The 26,116-nt window shown below is 36.7% G+C and overlaps 2 protein-coding genes across 2 annotated transcripts in view; both read left to right on the top strand.

Annotated features, from left to right (window-relative positions):
• The window catches only part of LOC129802148 (uncharacterized), a 66,497-nt gene extending 41,011 nt beyond the window's left edge, over positions 1-25,486 (top strand). The window contains exons 2-5 of the mRNA XM_055847745.1: positions 12,538-12,592; positions 18,845-18,903; positions 21,596-22,750; positions 24,748-25,486. Coding sequence (XP_055703720.1) covers positions 12,538-12,592; positions 18,845-18,903; positions 21,596-22,750; positions 24,748-25,305 — 1,827 coding nt within the window. The 3' untranslated portion in view covers positions 25,306-25,486. The remainder of the gene's footprint in view (positions 1-12,537; positions 12,593-18,844; positions 18,904-21,595; positions 22,751-24,747) is intronic.
• On the top strand, positions 16,691-18,749 carry LOC129802149 (tudor domain-containing protein 3). Its single transcript, XM_055847746.1, has 4 exons — positions 16,691-16,794; positions 16,869-16,953; positions 17,097-18,395; positions 18,474-18,749. The coding sequence occupies exons 1-4, from the start codon at positions 16,766-16,768 to the stop codon at positions 18,687-18,689; spliced, it is 1,629 nt and encodes a 542-aa protein (XP_055703721.1). The 5' UTR covers positions 16,691-16,765; the 3' UTR covers positions 18,690-18,749.
• Positions 25,487-26,116: the final 630 nt, after the last annotated feature.

The raw sequence follows: 26,116 nt of genomic DNA, 5'->3' as shown, positions 1-26,116 counted from the left end.
AATAAGTAATTTTTGTCCGAAAATCAATTTTATTATATTTAAACTTATTTTGTAGAATCTTTTTAGTAATTTATGAATCGGTTTAAATCGCTTGATAACGGTTTAACTGTAAGTGATGCGAGAGTACTTTTGAGGCATAGCACCTAAGTCACGAGTCCGAGCACTTCGCATAGCCAGGGACGCTTTACCACCCCTTTTTTTTTGAAAAAACAAATATTACAAAATGCCGGACTAATGGGTAATTCATTTGAGTGGTTCATCACAAAACTCCCTAACTGACAGGAAATTTGCAGCTTGTAATTCTTGTTTGATAAAATCAATTTAAGTCCATCTTCGTAACTCGGTGCTGCCTAAATTCCCGAAAGCCATAATCCCGAAAAGCCAAAATTATTAAGAGACAAAATCCAAAAGTCCCAAATTGATCAAAAAACTTTTATGGCTTATTCGGGATTTTGGCTCTCGGTATTTTCACGTTCTTGATTTTGCCCACCGTATTTCGTCTTATTTTAATATTATATTTTACTATAATAATTAGAGAATGGTTAGTTCCACAGAATCAAACTTCAATTCAAGAAATTGCTTCTCAAATCGATCCTATAATGGATAAGAGCAGATTTAACTATTTTATTTATTTATTTATTTTTAAATATCTACTACATAAAAGCTTAATTCTATCCTAAACAGGATTAAATTAAGAAACATAGCTGATTCTTTTTTTTAATTTCGGATTGATTTTAGAAAATCTGAAGACAGAAATTCCTGGAGACAGATTTTAGAATTAAATTCTTGATTTTATTTTATGTCTCCATTTAATTAGTATTAAAGTTCTACTTTTAGTTTCAGTTTATAATACTTGGACTGAATTTTAGAAGTTTCGTAGAATTGATTCTAGATACCCTCTGGGTTGATTAAAAAGAATTAGTCAATTCTATATTTTTAAATTAATTTTGGAATCGGAATTCTTAATTTTAGAATTTTCGTACTGATCTTAGAAGTTTGCAAAAATTAATTTTATAAACCCTCTTGGATGATTTTGAAATTGCCAGATTCATTTTAGAACTTTTGTAAGATCAATCGAAGAAAAGTTCTGGGATAATTTTAGAAACAGAATACTTAATTTTATAATAATTCGTATTGATTTTAAAAACAAAATACTTATATAATTTAGAAATTCCCGATTTGATTTTATAAGATTTTCAGGATAAATCTTATGAGAATCTATACATCTCAAGGTCTGCTAAAAGATTTTTTAAATTTTAAAACTGATGGGTTAAGAAGATATCAAATTCGAAAAAGTAAACAAGACATTCTAAATATAACAAAATAAAGAAGTGCAATTTCCATATTTTTTACACATCTCAGATTCGAGTGACTTTTCACCCTGCTTTTCCTTAATTCATTTTCCTTTAATTCTAGCACTTAAGAATAGTCTTCACCGATCGAACATGGATAGGGTCAGAGTATATAATACTGTAATGCTATTAAAGAAAAGCCTAGGGGGAAAATCACCCCAGAGGGCAAACCCATATCTACGATATTTTCAATTATAGCTTTTGTATTTGTTTTAGTCATTTGTAAGCTTTGTAGGCCATTTAGAAACCTTTCGTTTTGTCTTAGAAAGATTTCATTCGGTTCGGTAGAATTTGACTTACAATGTTACAATCATTTTATTATCAAAACTTAGTGACAAACGTTTTGCCTAAAACAGGGCGAATAAGCAAATTTGTAGAAAAAATAAACAATTTTGTGAATTTATTATTAGATTCGGCCAAATTGAAAAACAGTCTATTCTCTAAGCAAAAATATCTAAATAAACAATTCGGAATCAGTTTCAGGAACAGAATTACAAGTTCTAGCAATCTTGTAAGTTTAAACACTTTGTCTTTGAAGTAAAATTGGTGTGAAATAAATTTGAAAACACCTTTATTAAAGGGCTTTAACATGCATTTAACTTTTGGATTTAGAATATGTTTAATAAATTCTATTTCCTCAACCTTTTCGCTGTTTTAGCGCATTTTTAACATAATTTTAGAGTTAATGAGATGTTTTGAACTTTGTGCATTAATTTACGGAAATGCTTTATAAGTTTGGAAAGTTTTCGAGTATAATTAAATAGTCTAATTCAAAGTCCGCATCCAATGGGAATAATCTTATCAAATAATAGAATTGTGGGAAAATTCAATATTCTTATTTTTAGTTTTGAAGAATTCTCATTTGGAGCGGTTTCTGAATTCGGTTATTCTACTGTAAACAAAAGATCGTGATTTTAATACAAATTCATCTATTTGTATTTTATAATGTTTTCCACTTAAAGAATATTTCAGTAATACAACAAAAAGTTAAAAATCTTTTGAAAACAAATAAATGTTTTATCGAACTTGTTGAATTATTATCTCATAGACACTCATCTCTGCATTTTATTAATGTCCATTTGAATGCAATTTTACACGATTGAAGAATTCCTCAATGGAATTCTCTTGATTGATTCAAAAGGGGGCATATAGTTAGAGATAATTTCAGTGATTGAAAGAGTTCAGCAATTACGGTAATTGATGGAATATTATTCATGTAATTCGGTGAGGATTTTACCATCACGATGCACAACATATTGGCCAATTGATAAATTCCCGAAGAGAGTTTTTTTTCTCAGGCTTCAGCCTCACATCTTGTGATGTATGTCAATTGATGATTTTAGCTACAAGAGAGGCTCACAGCATAGCCGAAGGTCGCATTTAGATGATTAAATGTGAATAAATCTTGAGCAAGAAAATGTGCACTTCTTTTGCATTTCTCGCAATGCAGATGGTGTATGTCCCTCATTTGTATCTCCCTGGGTTGACTTGAGATTTATTTTAGCATACAATGAAGAATTTTTTTTTCATTCCATCTGACGCCAGTTGTTCTGCTGCGAGAATCTTCCAATCTCGCAAAGGAGATTCTCATACCAAGGTTTCTTTTTTTGTTTTTGTTCTTACCTTTTCTTCTGACTTTTGTTTGTTTACACCAAAATTCGATGGGTTTTGCGGATAAAAATGAGGCACACTGAAGGAGGTATTTTTCAATCACATTGTGGGTGGGTTAATTTTTGCGGAAATGACTCTGAGAGAGGTGTCTGTCCTGTAGAGATTTATGGCATTCCACTGGAGGTGCGTCAAATGATTTAATGCGAATCACAAAAACATGATACTTTTCTTGCACCCGGCAATTTGCTTTTTTTAAGAAAGATAAATAAAGATTAAAGCATATTCGCGGGATGCTCGAATTCACGACAGTTTAACCACTCTACAAAATTTCTCCTATTTTTATTTCACTGAGAGACGTTTTAAATTATTTTCGAAATTTCGAACTTACGAAAATCCCTGGTTGTCGTAAGCTTTTCTTTAATTCCAGCACTTAAAAATGGCCTTTACTGATCTGACATAATAAATCGAATCGACGAAGACAATCCTTAAGTGCTAAAATTAAAGAAAAACTTAAGAAAAGCATGTATGGTACTCTACGATATTTATTTCCGAAAATGGTTAAATTCTGTTTGAATATTGCAGTAGTTCTGTCGAGACAAAAGTATTCGAAGATCGATCCCGAATTCCCTAGATAAAATATTTCAACTGGATTTGAAGGTTATATTATTTCTTGTTCGAATTTCGAATGATCTCAACTAAAAATACTGACAGCTTAACCTTTCCTGCCAAGAAAATCAAAGCAATAAAGTTCATAATTATTATTCTTAAACGAGTTCTTAACAACTTTTTAGTGTGGATATGTCATAAATTCTCTGTACTTTATACGAGAATTTTATTTTATTATTCGGTATTCACTTTTTAATCTTCGAACATCAAACGTTTTATTCCAAGGAAGTGCTGTTTACCTTTGAGGCCTCTGCACATTTTCGTCAAAAATTGCTGTTTTGAAGGAAGTTGTCGTAGGAAGGAAGGCTATTTGGAACCTTTAAAAGGGTTTATCATCTCTGTTTCCTTTCAATAAATTCATAAAATATTGAAAAATCAATAATAATATTGACATTGCTTTGCGTGATATTCCGGCCACTTTGAATAGAATACCGGCCGCCTTGTTTGTCACCACCTTGTATGAAACCATAAACAGAAAACTCCAAAACGTCATACGGAACGGGTTTATTATTCACTTTAATACATTTATATAGAACCAAAAAAACAATTAATACCATTTAAAATTCAAATTTGGACCTCTTATAGCTCGGGTCAGGAGGGTGAGGGGGGCTTAAGTATTTTTTAATCGAAACCTCTTAGACCCAGCTATAATATACTAAAATTTGAGATCGATCCGTGCCATAGGGGCTGAGTATGTTATGATAACATTTTATTTTCCTCCCGAATTTCCTTCTCCTCTAAAATCTTCCTCCAGAAATAATTTTTCAGCAATAGATAATCTTGTAGATCGTGTAGATCCCTCTCCTTCTCCTTATTAGTGAAAAAAAGTGTGCATGCAAATTTTGAACCCGATCTGACGAGATTGTATTTTACTTTGGACCACAGAAGCTGAGATTATAAAGTATCTCATCTAAAATAGCATAAAATAGATTTTTTAACGTATGACATCACCTACAAACGGTTAGAGCAAGTAGATGAAAGTTCTATTTAAAAACTAATGTGCGAATTTTTGTGTCCGGTGGTGTAATGATTCCAGGGAAAAAATGAGGCATACATTAGGTGAACAAATTTTGTACGAAGCTGAACAAACCGGAGCAGCTTCGTAAAAATCTCCAGTAAATTTTAATTTTCCTTTAAAGAGAGAATCTAAAGATTTCGAGGGATTTTATAAGTTGGACTTATGAACCAATCAAGAGATCCCTTTCAGAAGACTTTCAATCCGATGGAATGTAACAGGAAATAAACGGAGACACTGAACCTATCTTGACTCTCTACGACGTTTCGACACTCTCAGAAAAATAATCGAGTAAAACTTACTCGAATCGATGTTGAATTAACTCTTTTTCGTTGTGATTTTTGATTAACTATATTTTAGAGTTGATTTTATTTTCTATTTAGGTGTAAAATTCGGAAGAGTTATTTTAACTTTTTTTCCTAAAATTTACATTTCAAAAGAGTGTAAATATAACTCGTTTTAAGAGTTAAAATAACTCGTTTCAAGAGTTAAAAAATTCTTTTTTAGAGTTAAAATAACTCTTTCAAATCCCAAAATGAATAGTTTTTGCAATTTTTCGTTTTTTTTTTTTAATTTATCATTTTCTTTATTAATACTTTCTTGACGTTAAGTTCCCTATGTTCCGAACGAAATATCACGTATGGTGAACGCATAATATATATTTATGAAACACTGTTAGGCATTTCTAGTTAATATTCCATATGAACTTTGTCTCAGGAAAATCTTCTTGACTGAAGTATATTCTTAAAACGAAAACACTTAAGCATATACTTCAGTCGAGATGAAATTTTAATAATAATAATAATAATAATAATTTGTAGGCCTTTTATTTGTAAATTAAAGAGCCTCTCTATACAGGCAAGGTAGAATGTTATTTTTGCAACGGTTAGAGATTTTTACAAATTTGAATTATTTGCTGAGTACACTAGATCCCGGCATTATGCACATTTTCGGGACCGAAAAAAACGCGCGAAATGGCATTATGCATCGAGAAAATTTGCATACCTACAGGGGCTTTCTTTTGAATAAATTGACCGTTGAACGAATTTCGCGCAGAGTAAAAGTCGGTAAAAGTAGTTCAAACAAAAAGATTCAAATGTTTCAACTAATTCAACAATATAAATGCATTAGCAAACAGTACATGGCCAGAGTTCTTCAATAAATGGTTAGAATAATAAAAAAAATACCTTAAAAAAAAGAAATTAAAATTTTGTCTGAAAAAGTAGCAAAATGTTTTCAAATTTCCCGCGTCGCACCATAGTATGCATTCAGGCGTATTTCAAAAATGATTTCATAAATTGACCCCCGATGGTAGGCAAATTTGCATAATTGTGTGTGCATAATTCCGTCAGGTGCATAATCCCGAAGGACTTAATGCCGGGACTGAGTGTAATGCACGCTGGTCAACAGCTTGTAGGGGCAGAGAGACATCGAAAAAGAGTAATAATTACATCGGGGTTCCGGTCAAAATCCCGAAAGCCAAAATTCCGAAAGGGCCAAAATCCCGAAAGCCAAAATCCCGAACGCCAAAATCCCGAAAGGGCCAAAATCTCGAATTCTTAGAAGTGTCATAGCTACTCCCACGATTGTACCCGCGTTTGCTGAAGGCAAAGGGAAATGTTCTGTGTCTTGGAAAATTATTCTAAACATTTTCCTCCATATAATTTCATCCCTATCAGAATTTTGAACATTCGGGATTTTGGCTTTTTGGATTTTGGTCTTTTTGGGATTTTGACTTTCGGGATTTTGGCTTTCGGGATTTTGGCTGCCACCGTTACATCGATATCCGACGAATTAATTCAACTCGCACGAAGAGTTGTTTCAACTCTATTTACCTAAATTTACAACGAAGAAGAGTAACAATTACATCGATATTCGTAGAGTTAATTCAACCCTGCCATAGAGTTGTTTTGATTTTTTAGGTTTTTTCTTAGTGGAGGATGGATGTCCTCTTCATCAGGTATCGAATATGGCAGAGAAAATCATGACTGATACGGAATTCTGCCAGCTAGTCGAATAGTGAACATTACGGAAAAAGTTGTGATCCAAGTCCAAGAGCAGTGTTATATTCGATGCCTCCGTTTATTTTCTGTCTAGTAAGAAACAGTTTTTTTTGACCGAATAGTATAATTAATTCTGCTTGAAGCTTAATTCAGCTGCTTATTTTTAATTTTTTGCTAATAAAATTGGAAATCTGAACCCCAGAACACTTTACATCTTAGAACGAAGGCTCTACCACTTAACTTTTCTTTGCCCAAAATATAATTACGACATCAACGAAATTATAAGGATTGCCGTAATTAGTTTTCCTCGGTTACATAGTGCTACCTCGTAAGAGTAGGAGCAAGAACAGTACCACAGTGGACGAAGGAAAGAGGTTGAAAAGACTCAAGTGCATTTGCTCTTTTAAATGCAAATTCAATTTTGATGAAATATCCATGATAGCTCCTTCTTCTTTCCGCTTTAAAACTCTCTTGGTACTTTTCACGATATGCATCTTCCTCGAGTTTGAACTCATGAAAAGTCATTCATAAATTTAGCAAAGGGAGAAGTTGTCGCAAATCTTTTGTTGTGGCGTTCTCGGTACCAATTGCTTTGAGAGTTTGAATGGCAAAATGGAGATTGAATTTTTTTTCTTTTTGTTGTTTTTTAAATAGAGGAATTAATTTTTCAAATGCTTATTCACTTTATCATTTTCAGCTTGTTTTGTCGCGTTTGTTTTCTCATCTTTTATTTGATAAAAAGTGTTGGCTCTTTTTTTTATGTAAGACAGAATGTCAGAATGACATAATCTCTTCCATAATCACATTGAAACATTTTATATTCTTCTCTTGGTTCATTTGCACTCACTTTAATGGGTGCTTTTTTTTCAACCTAGTTTGGTGTGTTTTTATTATAAATAAATTTCTTTATTGCCCTCAAATGGCTTCTGTACATTTTTGGGCTTTGATTTGGTTAATTTAAGCAAAAAGAAGGGTACCTCTTTGACATGAGCCAACACATTTCAATTTTCTTTTTGAAAGAGAGAAAAAATCAAATGAAATGCAAAAGAAATACCAAGCATAAGTTTGAAAATGCAAATGAATGAACATAATTTTGCTTGAAATCTATTTCATTTATACATTTTCCAATTGACTGTATTAAATGTAATGGAAAGTTAATATTGATTTCCATATGCTGGTTAAAGTTTAACAAACAATGTGTATTTTATGTGCTTAAGCGAAAAGAAGTGGATGTCGAATGGTCTTTCGATTTATTGGAGCGAAGAGATTTTTTTTCAAAATTTTCTCTGCAGAAATATGGGTCTTGTTTTGCCCTGATCGAAATCAATTTGATCGAGCAATCACGTGATTCCAGAAGCTCTTTGACTTTTATTGGATTTTCCATGGTTGTTGAATTAGGTTCGGAAATGTTACTCTGGCAATTTCTTTTGGGGTTAATGAAAGTTTGCTGGAAAAGTTTCTGTGAATTAATTAATGTACTATCTCAAGGAATTGGGCAAAATCCTTCAGATAACCCCTAAAGTTATTGAGTTATTCCCTGAAAATCAACTGGAAATAGAACGGAATGTTTATTTCATGAAGAATTCCATCTTCCTAAAGCCGCAACAAATCTCAGAATTTGCATATCTCTTTGGGATTTTAAAGCAGAAAATTTAAAAATCAATTTGCGAACTTCATTTCGGTTGGCCCTGTCCCTGGGGGAATGCTGGAAAATTGGAGATACTCGTCGAAGGAAAGAAAAATCAAAGTCAAAGACCTCGTAAGTGGAGATGCCTGGTACCACCAGGCGTTTCCACCGTTCATAATTTATCTTGAACTCTTTTCTCAAGACAATTGCAGAGTTAAATGATCAAATAAGGAAGTAAAAACGGTCGAAACGGCTCAATTTCGAAAGAGAGTGAAAGATGCAATAAAAGATTGTGTCCGCCCTCCAAATAAAAAGCCCAAGCGCGACATTCATCATTCACGGCTTTAATTTTTTTTTTTTCTTTGCTTTATCCATCATGGATCTCAGATGAGTCTCAATTTTAATTGCTTCCCCATTGAAATATCGCGGGTTTTGTATTTTAGTAGTGTATACAACTTCCAATTTTTTGATTCACTTTTGCGTGCCTTATGGACAAGAAAGTAAAATTTACTGTTAAGTGATGGAATTTTGGAGCTTCTTGGTTGCTTGGTATAAAGTTTTCCAAGCAGCAGTAGGAGGTACATTTAATACACAATTTATTTCGATGATTACGTGTGTAAATCTCTCAGTGGATAGTCTGCTGTGGACTCTATCTGGATGCCCTTTCACTTTTCTCGCCGTCTTCTGTGCGAAGGAGTGTGATTTTCTGTCTATGAGATATTACAACAAATTGATGATGCCATGGTTTCAAGTTTTCCAAAGTTTCAGAAATGTGCGAATATTTTCTTTATTGTACATTTTGTCATACAAAAAATGTCGTTGATATTCGAAATTTTGAAACTGAATTTCGAATATCCAAAATGAGCCCAAACAAAAGTAGATTTTGATTCTCCAATAGTGTCTTGGATAAAAGATAAATGGAACTCTATTTGCACAAAAAGTCGTTGAAGTTCGAAGAATTCAAATTCAATTTCGAAGTTTCATACTAAATTTTCGAACATGATGGCAAAAGAGTTACTCAGTGATTATGGAGTGATTAAATACTGGGGCAAGAACAATAAACGTGGTTGTTCTGTTTTCTTCCTCACAACAATGTGAAGACCGTCACATTTTGATACTTGAGCACTTTGAAATTCGAACAGAATGTAACTACCGCCACCTTGAGAAAGTATTAAGTTGTAAGAAAGTCTTTTTGGATTTTCAAATAGATTTTCGAATTTTTCAAGATCTACTTCTGTACGAAAAGAATAAATAACTACAATAAATAAATCGTTAAAAAATTTGCTCGAACATTCGAAGACCTATTTGAAAAACCAAAAGATACAATCTCACTTCATGATAATTCCACAAAGTGGCTGAAAAACTACCTGTTCGAACAGAAAAAGAACAGAGCAACAATGGTTCTGTTCAGTAATAACCTTTCGATGAGACAAAGCCACTCCAAAGCCAAGCTAACCCTATTCGAAAATCAACCTGAAGCCTAAAGTGCAAGTTTACGTACTCGCCACTTTAGCGCTGATTGTTCTGCCATTTCGAATTTCGGTATTCTTGTTAATTCAATCGTCAACAATACCAACGAAACTGCGTAAGCTTTAGCTGCAAAAAGTAAATTTTTGTGCAATTTTGTGGAATTTCAGGATGGGAGAACGTATGAATTGCAATTTCATTAAAATAAATGCCCTTTTGATGAATTTGCTCACTTTTGTGTAACTCGTCAGTTTAAACTTTCGAACTTCCAACGGGATTTTAGGTAAGCTCTTTGTGATATACCTTCGCATCGGTACAGAATAGAACTCAACCGGAGAGAGATCTCAACTCGGGAGGATTATTACTGAACGAGAGGAATCTTTCTTCTCAATAATTACGCAAGGTGCCTGAAGAACTTCCTTCTCGAAATTCAAAATTCACAAGTGTCAATACGTGTCAATTTTCACTTTGTTGTGAGAAAAAGAACAGTGCAACAATGTTTGCCAGATTCTTAATGTGATATTTTATAAATTCGAAGTTACATTTAAATTTTCAGATATCAAAGACATTTTGTGCAAATAAAGGTCCCAGTATACATTTTAGTCAGATAATCAGATTTCACTCGCGTATGCATGTACCCATTGAGAATTTCGTTGAAATAATTCCAAGTGCACTGTCTACATTTTCCGCCTCTACGTGGTTTTTCCTAACAACATTAGATACCTGATGAACAGGATATTCATTCTCGAAATATCGTAGAGAATGAAATTGCGAAACTCAAGAAACTGTAGGTCTAATGTTTGCGTCCATTTTCTGCTAAAGTGTCTTAGTGAAATTTTGCAAATACAGTCTTGGTCAAAAAGTGGTCGGTTTTCGATTTGAAAAGTCTCCGGATGAGATGCTTTCTGTGCCGATTTGAAGGTATATCACTTACTTGCCTAAAACCCCGTTGGAAGTTCGAAAATCCGTTCACAAAACTACACAAAATTGACTTTTTGTAGTAAACGTTTATGTATTTGACGTTGTTAACGATTATCAAGAATACCGAAAATTCGAAATGGAAGAACAGCCAGCGCTAAAGCAGCGAATATGTGAACTTACACTTTAGACTACCGGTCGATTTTCGGAACCAAAGCCAAGCTAATCAGCTTGGCTTTGGAGTGGATTGATGTCTTCGAGGGGTTATTACTGACCACAGTGAACGGGTGCAAACACAAGTAGATTTTGATTCTCCAATAGTGTCCTGGGTAAAAATTAAATGGAACTCTATTGGCACAAAAAGTCGTTGATGTTCGAAGAATTCAAATTCAATTTTGAATTTTCATATTAAATTTTCGAATAAGGTGGGGAAATTTTTTTGAAATATTGGACTAAAAAGCTCGCAAAAGAGTTACTCAATGATTATGGAGTGATTAAATAATGGGACAGAAAGAAGAAACGTCGTTGCTTTGTGTTTTTCCTCACAACAAAGTGAAGACCAACACATTTTGACACTTCTGCACTTCGAAATTCGAACAGAATGTACTTCAGCTACCTAGCGGAATCACCAAGAAGTAAGATGTCTCTTTTTTGGCTATTCAAATAGATCTTCGAATTTAGATGATAAGAATATGTAACTTCTAATTTGTCTCATAAGCGCAATAGGAATCATATTTTCGAAGAAGTTTTTTTCTGAAATTCGAACAAAATTGTCATTGCTTATTCGGGTTACGGAATTCAAATACTAGAAGAATTATACAGTAGACTCTCTCAAATTCTGGCATTTGGGTGGGACCAAAATGTCACCCGAATTAGAAAGAAATTCGGGCAACAATTTTTTTTTAAATGCAACGTTTTTTTTTCTTCATCTGCCTACACGTATTGAGTTTACATACCCATATTTATGGTAAATTTCATGAAAAATCCCTTAATAATGCAAAAACACATAAGAACTAAGACAAACCATGGCAAATTTGAACATATTTACGGAGAAATTCTGACATCAGACTTTGAAATTTACCGATTTTACAATTAAAATAAGAAAAACCACAGTAAATTATAACTGATTTGCTTAAATCGACAATCATAATCAGACGTGAAAAGTATCAACAAACTATTTTTTAATAAAATGAAAAAAATTCTACTCAAAAAAATTAAGTAGATTTTGTTCTCCATTAAATCAGGCTTCCCCAATTTTATTCTTTTAAGACTAAAATTTAAAAAAAAATGTTTATTATTATTATCTTTATTATTAATAAAATGAGTGCTATTGAGAAGAATTCTCTTGAAAGCACAAAGAGTTATAAGTTGTTTAAGATAGGGTTAGCGTCCACCGCCGTCTTAGCATTCATTCAAAATCGATATCATTTTTTATTCCTTTTATCGATCTCAATTTGTAAAAGGACGCATGTTGTTTTTCTTTCGAAACTTTTCAAAGTTTCATGAAATTTTCGGATATTTCAGTAAATCCGTGAGATTATTGTGAATTTCGAGTTCAACTGCAAATATTTTCTAGTGGAACTGTAGAGCGATATAAACAACTAATAATTACAAATAATACACCATCTCCTCCAGTCATTAAGCATCATCATCTTCTGTTGGGTTCATTTTGAAGAAGATACCGAGAAGACTCTGGCAAATGTGGCAGTGCAATTGTATTGCTAAATATATTTTCTTGTGAATAATTTGAGCGTCTCGCGAACGATGGGCAATTGAATAACATCGATTAATCATTTTCTCATCCATTTTTTTTGTCTTACAAGAAGTGCGTGTTATGCGTGTTTTTTGCTGATGAAGTATTTTCTCTTTCTCTTGCAGATGCGACGACGGTCTAGAATGAAGACTTTGAAGATTCTCCATCCAATTGCTCAAGGTAAATGTCCATTTTTTTTCTAAATGGGGTTTCTTTCTTTTTTTTTCTGTGGACTTACGCGTGTCGCGAGATCAAGTCTTATGACAAAAATTTTGCTCTCTTGACGATCAAAGAAATCCCACGAGATATTTTGATGGTGCTTTTATGTAAGATCGTGTGAGATGGAAAATGGCGAGAGATGGTCAGTTTAGTGGAAAAAATTGACCGGTTGGCGATTGAGGACGGGTAATTTATAGAGTTGACTGGAAAATCTCACAGAGAGTGTCTGTGAGTGAAAAAGAGCACAATCGGACCTTGACATTTTCCAATGATGGAATCTCCGGGCAGAATCACATAGTTCCTCAATGTTGCTGGGAGATTCTAATTTAGCGTGTTAAATTTACAAATGCACTTATTTGCACATCCAAGTTTGATCTTTTCAAATATCGAAATCTTGCAATAGTTTGTAGTCGTTTAGGCAAAATTCCTTTGGATTCTACTATTGCAAAAACTCATCAAATTTTATCATTAAGTGCTTGTTTAATTACAGCAGGGTCAGTCTCGCGTTTCTCTTCAAAATTAGAATATTAAATTAAGTTATTAAGAGTTAAACTACATTTCTTAGCAGTACAGAATGTTGCTTAAAAAAGTGAAAGCTTATTGCAAAAGGATCAAAAGGAGATAACCTCAAAATCATCTAACCTATAAGGAATTGTGAGGTACTGTCAAGAAAACTAAATTTTCTTGAAGACTAATTAATCGTTTATTAACCATGATTATTTTTATAAAGCCGCATATGTAGGGGGAAGGCTTTCAGTCTTCGCACACAGTCTTGTTTCAAACTTGTTCCTTTAAGGAATCTAACCTAAGTTTTTAGAGGAAGTGTTTTAAGTTTTAATCTCCTCTAATTCGTATCGTTCGAAGGTTCACTGTGTGCGAACCATACCTTCATTCCCCTACTTCTCTTATTTCACGTCCAAACGCTAGAATAACACAAATTATTGTCAGTTTTTTTTTTCTAGTTAAAAATGTCTTTAATATTCCCATACTTCCTTAATTCATTTAATTTAATTTGGCAAAAAAGCAAATGAGCAGTAAAATATCTAATTATGATCAGGAAAAAATCTTAAATCTTTACAAAAATGGGTCGAATTTATATATTTAACATTTAAAATTGTTGCGGATAGAATGAAAAACCCTTTATTTTCCTTTGCCACAATTTGGACCCACCTTTTCGGTGGTCTACCTCTTGGTCTCGTAGTCAATGCTGGACGATAATATCACTGTTTATTTATTTATTTTTTGTTTCTGATCAATCGAAAATTACACCGAAAATTCAACTCACAATCGAATTTTCACGCATTCAGAGTTGCAAGCACCCCGAGTTGCACGCATTTCGAGGTCAGTTGTAAAGAATCTCAGCTACCATAAGCTTATCTGGGCTTATCACTGGTTTCTTCCCGCCGTCTATTTTCCAATGAACAAAATTAACGCGGGAATTAAATGACACTCTTAGCTTGCATGGCAGTCTCGTTCAAATAAACTCACCATATAGAACTCAATCTTGCATACCACAAATTCTTAATTCAAAATTTAACATCTTATCTTATAAGATACGTAAATTAAGTTGCATCGCTCTGTTAATTTTAAATAAATTTATTACGGTTAAAAGCCAGTGGATAAGCCTAGATCAGCTTATACAGGTGCGATTCCTTCATTGCAAATTTGGATTGTGGAAAATGCAAATTTCGTTTAAACCGTATGTAACATATTATTGTTATTAATAAGGAAAATTTGATGAGAAATCCATAAAAGTGTCTGAAAATCTTTAAAGTTGATTATCTCAGAAACTATAAGAGATAGAGGCTCTCAAACTTTGCATCCATTTAGGGCCTCTTTCAGGCTTGATATGTGCAAAATTTCACTGGAAAATTAAGAAAATTGGACGAGAAATGCATAAAAGTGTCTGAAAATCTTTAAAGTCGAGTATCTCGGAAGAGAGATAGAGGCCTCAACTTTACATTCATTGAGAACCTCTGTCAGCGACCCGAGAAAATCGTGCCCTATGAAAATCCGCAGAAAAATTCGCGCCCCGTCAAAATCAGCCAAACAATTCGCGCCCCGCGAAAATTCTCGAAAAATTTGCGCCCCGCAAAAATCAGGGAAAAATTCGCGTCCCGCGAAAATCAGCGAAAATATTCGTGCCTCGCGAAAATTCGCATGAACATACGCGACCCGCGAAACTCCGCGAAAAAAATCGCGCCCCGCAAAAATTCGCGAAAAAATACACGACCCGCGAAAAATTACGCGCCCCGTGAAAATCCGCGAAAAAATTCGCGCCCCGCGAAAATCCTCGAAAAATTTCACGCCGCGCGAAAATCCGCGCCTCGCGAAGATCCGCGAAAGACATCGCGAATCGTGAATTGTATATGCCACCTTTCAAATCTTCGGATATAGACTCACCATGTAGAGAGGGAGAGAGAGAGAGAAAGGGAGAGTGAGTGAGTGCTATATATATGGGGAAAGTTTGTCCGACGCCGCTTCTCCCGTTTTTTTTCCCGCCTGACGCTAATAGCAAATTTTCTTAAAATTAAAATTTTTAAAGTGAAATATCTCGAGAACCGTTCGAATAATGTCTTAGTTTTTTTTTTAAATTGGTCTAAATTTTCTGGGCTACAAGATAAACATAAAAAATTCAAAATAGCATGCTTAGATTTCGAGATAAACTACAAAACGTGATTTTTAACCGATTTAGAACCGGTTTTTCAAAAAAAAAAAAAACTAATAGCACAGAAATCGTACGCGCGCGTAGATGTATTTAAAAAAATTATGAAGATATCTCTATCCAAACCAGAGATATTGCATACTACGGACGGCCGGCCGGACGGCAGCCGGACCCGAAATTGCCGGCTTATGATTTTCGGCATCAGGAATGTTCAAAACATATCGTCAGTTAAATCAGAATTTGTCGTAACTTCCTTTTGACATCTTTTCAGGAGAGGAAATTTTCAGTTCAATATTATTTTTCTTAAAAATGATCCCCGAATGCGATACTTTTGAGTCCAAATTATAAAAGTGGCACTAATAAACTGTAAGTTAACTCGAGAAAATCTTTATAAAATTATTTAAAAGCTGCAATATTCAGAAATATCTTAGAAGAAACACAATAATATTTTATCATAACTTCCATCGTTTATAAAGTCGTAACTTCCAATGTATGGAGATTCTGGAAGTTACGACAATTTTCTAAAATGCATTATATCAATTTGAATTATTCTAGTGATAATAAGCGCCTTTATTTGACTAAATTAGTCAATAATACTGTTATCCCTGTCCCTAAAAGTTTTTATTTCATAAGTTTTATTAAATAAATTGTAATAAATTTTGTGCGCCACGTCGCGCTTGTTTTGTTTTGAATTAATGACAGATGGGTAGAGATTTTTTCTCACTTTTTTTTCTCGCAAATATAGAATTAAAATGATTTCATGTTACACTATTCGCACTGTCTTTCGATATTTGGAAGAGTTTATAAACGTTTTATTGAGAAATATTGCAATTTTGCTATTACAAGCCACGCAAGTGAGCAAAATAAGTTACGGCAAATGCTGATTATTGAACATTTTGTATGGAAATTTGTCGTAACTTTCCCAAAAATGGAAGTTACGACAAATTCTGATATTTTTTTCTTAATTAAGGGCACTTACGATAATTTTTGTTTAAAATAATTTTTATTGGGCTTATAAAAGTTTCTTTTTCACAAGTGCATTTAATAAACAAAATTACGCTGATTCCAAATATATCTCAAAATCGCAAAAATGAAATTACGATAAATGCTGATTTAACTGACGATATACCCTGTGAATTTCAGCTCGATCGGAGCACTTTGAAAAAATCCAAGGATTACAAAAATCACTTATTTATAGAAAAGGAAAATACAAAAATTTATCTGTGGTGCACTATTTTTTTTTCTCTATAAATTATGTATATTTAAAAATCACATTATGCTACTTGGGATGATTCAGTTCAGATCATATTTTCAAATTCCAGTCCGTTATTATTTAAAAAAGAGAGCTCGTTTAATTTGTGAGTCCACCACGAGAGGTCTTATGTCAATGTCAGTCGGCCAATAGGCTTTTTTCCGTGTAGCGTGTTTTGTTTTGATTGCGTGCTTTTTGCCCTATTTTCACCCCAAAAATGCTGGAAAAACTGAAGGAAAAAGGATGGTGAGTACCTAAAGTGTATTTGAAAGGTGTTACCATTGAGAATTTCTGATAATTTGTGGGGATTTTTCTTGTAGGAATCTCACGGAAGTTGGTGTGAACAAATTGACGGACAATGGGAAGATTAGTGACACGAATTCCCTGATCAAACAAGCACTAAATGTAAGTAAACTGTGGGTTTTTTGGGGCTAGGAGGCATCTGGAGGGGATTGAGTGGGTGTCTGGGCAGATGCCACGTCGCTGGGAAGCGTGGGAGTGAGTTTTGGAGGCGTGTATGTTTAACCTCAAATTTGTGGTTTTTGCAGACGGATCTTCGGGATATTGGGCACAATGTGTTGCCGGGGGAGTTGAAGGGGAGTAGGTATGATGTTCCGGGGACTGGGGTAGTTGTGCAGGTGGTTAAAGTGAGAAATGTGGCGGCTCCAAGGGCAAATGAGGAGTCAAAAGTGGCACCGAGATTGCTCAGGGTGCATTTCACGGATGGTCAGGGAATTATTCCGGGAATTGAGTATGAATCAGTGCCCCAATTGGGACTGAATACGGTGCCGGGGACGAAGGTGTTGCTGAAGAATGGGCCAATTGGGGTGGGAATGGGGAATTTATTGCTAAAAGCGAAGAATATTGAGATTCTGGGGGGATTTGTGGAGGCACTTGCGGAAAAATGGGAAATCTCGAGGACGATGGCAAAATTTGCCAAGGGTGGGGCACGGGGGAATTCTGCGGCTCCTCCGTGGATTCCCTTTGGGCAGAAGATAGATACAAAATCACTGGATGTCAATATAAAATCCCTTGCGGGAGATGTGGAGAAGGACACGGCGAAGGAAAATGTAGAGTTCAATGCTCAGAGGAGTGAGGCTATTGCGGAGGCTAGTAAGGCGGCCAAGAAGGTGTTTGGGGGTGGGCAGAAGATGATGGATCACAATGTGCAGAAGATTGTGGATAAAGGGTACAGTGAAGAGGAAGCGCACTATGCCCTGAAGATGACCAGGAATGATTTGGGAAGGGCCATGAGGCAGCTGAAGAGGCAGGCGGGGAGTGGTGAGGAGAAGCGTGAGGAGAGGGGAGAACGACCAAGAAGAGGAGGACGTGGTGGATTTGGGAGATCTGGCCAGGATGGGGGGGAAGAGGCATCAGCGAGGCCTTCCGGGAAGATTTCGCTCTTTGACTTCCTGGAGACGAAACTCCCGGCAGAGGCACAAGAAGCTCGCGTTGAGCATCGTCCGGAGCCTCCGCGCCCCGACCAACGCCGAAGCAATCCCCACGAACGCGGCGGCAGGAGGCCAACCGGAGATTTCCGGAGGCAGCAGGATATGAGAAATTCAACAGATAGACGTCGAAATCCACCCAGGATGAATGCCCTGTACACTCAAATGGACAATTTGAGGATCGATGAGAGGCCCAGCAGGGATTTCAACAAAGCCTTCCCACAAATCCCAAATGGATTCGATCCGAACAAAATCATGGGTTTCCAGAATAAGGAAACCAATGAATTTGCCCGGAATGTCCTCAAGCAGCAACTCAATGAGCCACCGCCGCAGCCCCAATCATCCTGGCACTGGAAAATTGGGGATAGATGCCTGGCAAAGTATTGGGAAGATGCAAAGGTGACATAACCTCAAAATCCCTTTTTCCACCCAAAAAAAATCCTTCTCAAAACCCCATTCCGCCTTTCTCTCTTCCAGTACTACGCAGCTGAAATCACAGCAATCACAGAGAAAACCTGCGTTGTGGCTTTCCTGGACTACGGGAACTACGAGGAAGTGCTCAAGGATGATGTTCTGCCGGTGCAGATGGAGGAGGGCGAGAGGAACTTTGAGAGGCAGCAACAGAGGCATCAGCAGAACTCACGAGGGCAGAATTACAGGCATGAGAGACAACCTTATGCACAGAGGAAGTGAATCCTCAATCCTGTTATTTTTCTTCTTTTTGGATTTGAAAATAAACTCGAAATTATCCGATTTGCATCATTTGAAAAAAACAGAGTTTTATTTAATTAATTTCTTTTTTCCAAAGACATTCCTGGGAACTTGCTAATGTTGCTTTTGGATTTCAGGTCAGATCGTCGTATTCATTCTCTTGTATCTCTGCTCGTGCTTCCTGGCAGAACCTGGCGTAAGTATTCAAAATTCCAAATAAGAAACCCTTTTGTCAGAGTTGAAATTATTCAGAAAATAGATTAAAGATAAAATCGTGGGAAGAGTCCGGGTGATTAGTAGGGTAGTTAGGGTACCCATCGTGTGCATCTCAGGTGGCGGATAGGGAACGGCTGTAGTTTGTAAAAACCGTGACTTCTAGATAAGAAGTCCTGTGAGCTTAGGCTTGCACCGTTTCACAAAAAAAAAAACAACAACAAAGGTCCTCGAATGAGGGACATTGCACAAGAAGCGACCTACACGAGACAATGGACAAGCTGTCGCTGGGATCGAAAGGGACCAGAGTAACGAAAGAAGCTCTGGAGTGACATCAGGTTTGGCGAACCTACCACAACGACAATGGTACTTCAAAATGGCCACATAGTTGTAAGACGTGTATCAGTTCCGTGGCTAAAGTCCCTGGCGTTATTTTGAATACATAAAGACTGATTGGGCACGCAATGTCCCACAAAGTGCCCACCGTTTAGGGAACTGTGTGACAGGAGACACTGTCCGCTAGTCGGTAACATGGCCCGGAATAGTCCGAATAGGGATTCATAGCTGGGTCGCTGCCGAGAAGTTGGCCTCGATAAGCCTTGGTCTCCGTAATATGGGCATCAGACCTAATGCCCTACACACACTTACGACTAAAGTCCAGAGACGACTAAACTCATTCATAGCCAAGTCAGTTCCTGACACACTACAAACGAAGCTTAGCATTCACTGATATCCACAAAACATAAAATTTGTGGATTTTTATTCAGATATTTTTATTGTAATGTACATGTCTATTTAAAATGAAACTATTTATAAAGTTGTATCTCAGTTCACGTACAATAATTATTGTTAATTGCAATTATTTGCGAAGTGAAAGCTATCTGGCGACTTAAGCCAATTTCCACGATTCTAGTGAATAATTCTTGTTGTTATGCATGAATTGTGAAGTAACTTTACAAGTAATTTCATTTTCAGAGGAGATTAGTGCATTTAAGTAGAAATATCTGCATAAAAACCCCCAAAAGTTATGTTTTGTGAGTCGCAATGAATGTTAAGCCTCGTTTGTAGTGTGTCAAAAACTGACTTGGCTATAAACGAGTTTATTCGTCTATGGACCTTAGTCGTAAATGTGTCTAGGGCATAAGGGCCGCGACAGACCTGAGGATTAGCCAAGAGACGGCTTAGCGTAATTATATTTGCAATAATGGTTAAACAACTTTTCCATCATTTTCCACTAATCCGTCTCTCGGCTTAAGTCGTAAGTGTGTCGAGGACATAATGTTGCAGGCTTGACCTAAAAGAAAAGCCGAAGAGAATTTGGTGGTGCCTGTTGGCATTCTTCGAAATGCCGCGAAAATTCACTTAGAGAAAATGAGAGGTGTTTAATGTGAAAATTGTTTAATTCCTTAGAGTTAAGTCATTTTCACAAGAAAATGCTTTTAATAATTTAGTTGAATTCAGTTATTTGAGTTAATTGTAAATTATTGTCGATATTACAACAAAAACATTGGGATGAAATTTTGAGCTGGAAGACTCATATTCTTTTGAGCTGTGCCAAAATTCAGGATAGGTTTGAGAAAAATCCTTTGGTACAACATTATTTTGATTAATAAGGAATGCAAAAGTACATATCAGAAGAAGGTACACGACCTACTAAGAAGCATAAAATAGAGAAGAAGATATTTTGTGGCATTTTAGACATTTTTTGCAACCGCAGTGCCTCCAGACGTTTGTCCGTTTCAGGGAACAGTGAGGAAGGAGTGCGACTCACCATTGGAAAGGTCTCAATCTCAGCTACAACATACTAAAATTTAAAGAAAAAGCATAGTCTAGTTTTAGAAGTATTCGAGAGCGATTAATCGAAAATCGATTTTTCGATTAATCGGACCTTCGATTAAATCGGGTAAAATAAGGATGTCAAAAGAATTACACACAGTATTCCACGAGAGCTTTCCAAAACTTTATAAGTTTTCAAATACTGACAATTAGAACCTGAGATATGATCATTTGATAATTCAATTTGGTTAAAAGTTACCTGAATAGAATTAGTCTGTGATAAGTATAACTTTCTCTGATAACTTCTAAGAATAAATCATTCAGATACCTGAATAGGAAAGATTGAATATATATCCGGCGAAAAAGGGCTGATATCTAATATCGATCCTTTATTTCACAGGACGATTTTTTAATTTTCTTTACACATTTTAATTCCAACTTTAGGAGAGACTGGGGCAAAATTTGTCAAAACGAAAATTTCAATATTCACTATATTTCTAAAATAGACTGAGGTTGATGACCGGCACGAGGCTTCTTTCTTCTCTCTCTCTCCTTCTCGACTGACTCGATAATTGTTAACTCGACTGACAGCGACTGTACTAAAAGTTAGTACTACGAAATTCTGCCGGATGCTTATGGTGTGTCTCACTACAATTTTTGACTCCTTCTAGCTCGAGTCAGGGGGATCAGAGGGAGCTTAATTAGAAAGGTCTCAATCTCAGCCTCAAATTTTGTTTTCTCAATAACTCAATCCCTATCGTATGGATCAATCTCAAAATTTATAATGTTCTACGTTATAGCTAGGCCTTAGATTTTATAGTTAAAACATGCCTTTTTCATATTTTTCTTTTAATTTTCTTACGGAAAACTTCTGAAAACTGACAAATTTCTCTATGCAGTATCTGGACTTTGACAATCTTCCTGAGACAAATTTCACGTGTGCAGGAAAGGTAATTGGTGGATATTACGCTGACCTAGAGACTTCCTGTCAGATGTTCCATGTGTGCACAATTGGGCAACTGGACGAACCGATGGACATCAAGTTTCTCTGTCTCAATGGTACAGTTTTTGATCAGGAGACACGAGTATGTGAACGCGTGGACGAAGTGGATTGTTCCAAATCGGAACGCTTCTACTACCTCAATCTGGAGCTGTACGGGAACACGATGGTGCCGGTACCGGAAGAAAATGCCGATGCTCCGGTCACAACGAGTTCTTCAAGTACAAGCACAACCACAACTTCCACAACGACATCAGCACCTCCTGTGACGACAACTAGTACTAGCACAACAACAGCTCCTGCCAGCAGCACCACTAGGCGTCCCATAAGTACCTCCAAAGCTCCTTACAAGTCCCAATATCACTTCAATGCCACCAAAGGTGTTGCTCCTGCAGGATTCTCAACAACTCCGGGTTCGGGGCACTATGTTCCTTCGACGGCAGCACCAACGCTTCCTGCTGCAGAGGCGGAAGATGACGATGAGGCTGAGGAGGAGTATGAATATGACGATGACTATTTTGTCACAGATCGTGGACCCACGGGCTTCGATCCTGGTCCTACGAATCCTCCGGCAAGTGCTTTCTCCCCACAGCACTTTATCTTTCAGCAGAACGAGGAGAAGACTAAGCAGCAAGGGAAACCGGCAATCTCGTTTCAGCAACAGCAATTCGAGAATGGCGGTTCTGTGCACAATTCACATATCACAGTGACCACACATACGGCCACACCGGAGCATCCGTCGCACAAGAAGCCCGTGGCGCAGCAGCAGTTCAGCAAGAACCGTGCAGTAACGTACACACCGCCGCCGAGTATCACGACATCTCGGCCGCAGTATAATTTGTACGGACTGAATACGGCTCCGTCCTCGGCACAGCTACCAAAGAGAATACCTCTGTTGCCCACGGCGCAGCTCTCCCAGGGCAATCCACCCACGGGACATGCCGGCTACCAGCAGCATCCGGGTGCACCATTTAGGCTACGTGCCCAGGGATTCCAATTACCGCCGGTTGCACAGCCCAGACCCTTCGAGGGCTACCGTCGTCACATGCCTCAGGTTAGTACAATGAAAAATTATTTGCGAATTGATACAACTATTGCTACAGCTTTTACAACTCAACGTTTTGTGGCTTCTTTTTGTTTTCAAAATTTAGCTCATAAAAAAAATATCAGCTTTGGTTGTCCGGTTTAGTAGTTGTCAAAAATGTTTGAAATCTTCCGTGCAAATATCATAGGTATCGCTTGTGTTAGACTCAGACCTCGTTGTTAATTCCTGAAGTGGTTTCGTTTTCTTGCAATACACATTAGTTTACTCTTAACTCTTTCGTTTCCTTTGGGACTCTGGGTACCCATGGGAACAACAATTTTTTTTTAGACTATCTAGAATCGATAAGAATCCGATTCTTTTGGATAATTACTACCAAATCTAGGATATTTTTTGCAGGATCCTAATTAACTCCTGAGCTTAGATATTTTTGGTCAAAAATCGTGAATTTTCGATTTTCTGCTTTCTTGCAGATATTGTGACTTTTTTTGATATTTCGTCGGTTGCCTCAGCAACTGTGCTAACTGCATCTGCTTTGTGTCTGCATTCGTTGCAAACGCCGCGCAGCGATGCGTTGCTTACAACGAATGCTAACACAAAGCAAATGCAGTTAGCACAGTTGCTGAGGCAACCGACGATTTCTAGACCAGTATAAGGAAAAACCTCTCGGGGTCAATAAGTATGATAACTAACAATTACAGATTACATAAATTCGAAAAACAATTTTTTCTTAAATTTTCAAAAAACTTGTTCAAACTTTATGGGTACTCTCATCCGCAAGAATCTAGAGGTCAAATGTAAGGTTATCCCGCCAATGCCCGCCATTTGCTTTTTGACACCAACCTTGTAAGAAAATTCCAAGCGGGAGCGACATTTTTGCCAATATGGCCGATAATTTTGACATTTGGCAGCGAGGGAGATTGCTTTCAAGGAAGTTTTTCTTATTCTTCCTGATTTTGGTGAATTCTGATTGTCCAGGAAGTGTCTTTCACGCTTTTGAGAAAGCTTAATGTGTCTACAATAACATCGTGTTGAAAGAAATGTGTAAAATATTATGAGGAATCTGTTGACAAGCAGGAGCTTGGTGTCTTTTTTAGCACTTCCTGGACATCCCACAAGATACTGCTCAATAATTCACCTTGTTTTAGTTATCAACATCGTACAGGAGTCCTTTGACACGCACAAATAGTTTACAAAATCGATAATATTGGCTTTGGGAAAATTGAAGTTTGTATCCTTTGCGTTCTTTTGGGGACGAGAGTACCCTTGAGTTTTGCAATTTCCCAGAGGAGGAAAAAATTCTTTCTCTGTAAAAGTATCTCCATCTCCATATTTGACCACTAAGAGTTACAATAATGTGAGTTTTACTAAAATTCGTTCGCTGGATATGTTGTGGTTCAGAAAGAGTTAATAGTCTTCACTGATGCTAACCAGGTTTGTAGCTCCTTCTCTCCGAATCTACTGATATCTCGTCACTTTTAACAATTTCTTCTGATCAGGAACAAAAGCGTCCGTCCAGCTGTCTTTGGATCCTGTTAAAGTCCTGTGGATGAATTATTAAATTCCGGCTCGAATGACCAAAAATGTCATTCCTAATCTACTTTATTTACTTCCTAACAAAGAACTTTAAATCAGTAACACAAAAAAAAACGAAACACCTGGTAGAACTATGAAGTTGATAACATTTCGCCTTACAAGGATGGAAAGTTTTTTGAGTTACAAACACAAAGACAATTCTAAATTTGTTCACTGAGGAAGGCTTGGAGTCCAGTCCGAGCTGATTTAAGAAAAATCATCTTTTTCTAAGCTACCCCATCCCCATCTCCCGATGCTCACCGGATCCTTGTTATTGAAATTATTCGTGGGAAAATGCTTTAAAAAGTCACGAAGAAGCTGAAAGGACCGATTAGGTTAACAGTTAAACGAAAATTCCCATTACAGTGCTATGCGTAGAATGTGAAGGTCCTAATGAATTTGTTTAGTAATCTCTAAAAAAAATTCTTTTGCAGATTCCTCTGCATTTACCACCATTTGAACAGAGGAGAGACCACAAGGAGATTCTGGGCTTCGAGGATGCCGCCGATGCCCTGATAGCCCCAGCCGAACGCAAAGAGCTAAAGCGATCGGATCCACGTGGCGGAAGCAGTCAGAATGCCACGGTATCCGTCACTACGTCTTCCACATCAAAGCAGCGCAAGCTGGTGCCCACGGTGCCGTCCAAGGGGCCAATTGGACGGCCGAAGGGTCGTGGGGAGACATCTAGTAGTAGTATTAATAGTAATTTAAAGAAAACCCATAGTCAAGCGTACGACAGGGTCCTGCTGACGCCGCAGGATCGCTACATCTCGAGTCTGCCGAAAGTTGTGATCTCTGCCAGTGCTTCCGTAAGCGATGGCAGTGGCAAGAAGCTCAATTATTCAATTGGGAGCAATGTCAAGATACCGCCCCCCTCCTACGATGACTATCGCGAGGGGGACGTCATCCTGGATCCCTTTTTCCTCGATGTGCCCAAAATTAAGCCTAGAATTAAGCGTTCTGCTAAAAGAAGGAAAGAAACAGTTGCGTGAAATCTAAAGTCTACCCTCTATTTCCCTTTGAACTTTCTCGGATTATTAAGCAATTATCTATTTAATCTGCATCCCTGTACAACGAACCGCGGGAGGAACTCCAAGAAAAATTATGAAAATGTCGCGAAAATGTGTGAAAACCCATGGAAATTTGTGTAAATAAAAGAGATTGTCTTTATGAGTTGATTTTGTTTCATTTTGACGAGATTAAAGGCAGATACCGAAGTGAACAGAGATGGAAGAGACAACTCTACCCCTAATGAAGGGAAGATATCGATCCTTCAAAATGCTGATACCGTCTACTTCCGGTTCCGGAAGTGTTTGTTCGAAGGTTTGTTTTATGAACTGATGCGCTCTTCTTCCTTTATTTCAGGCTTTCTTCTAAAAGAAGGTATCGCCGATTCGCTCTTTAGCGTAGACTTATTTTCTTCTCTAAATCTTATTTCAATAGAGAACACTTATAATAATTGTAAGAGATAATCTTGAGAGCACTAACAAGACGATCTAAAGAGCGTCAGGCGTCACTTCTAAAACTGCCTTATTGACATTTCTATAACCTCAATGTCACAATAATGTAATAATAAACATTCCGTGAGGAATTCTATTCAGGGCCGTAGCGCCGGGGGGCAATGCCCTACCTTAAAACGTTCAATGCCCTAACTTAAAAAACAGAAACTAAGATAATGTTCTAAGTAAACTGTTCGTAGTATGATATGGTAGAGAAAAAATTAATCTCCTATTAAATGGCTCCATACATCTAATCTAATAGAGTTATCAATTGAAGTGCTTAATGCAATTGGTTAAAATCGTA

Source organism: Phlebotomus papatasi, chromosome 2 (genome assembly GCF_024763615.1).
Source record: "Phlebotomus papatasi isolate M1 chromosome 2, Ppap_2.1, whole genome shotgun sequence".
Taxonomy (NCBI): domain Eukaryota; kingdom Metazoa; phylum Arthropoda; class Insecta; order Diptera; family Psychodidae; genus Phlebotomus; species Phlebotomus papatasi.
The sequence above is the reverse complement of the archived record's forward strand: the minus strand, read 5'-3'. Positions and strand labels throughout refer to the sequence as shown.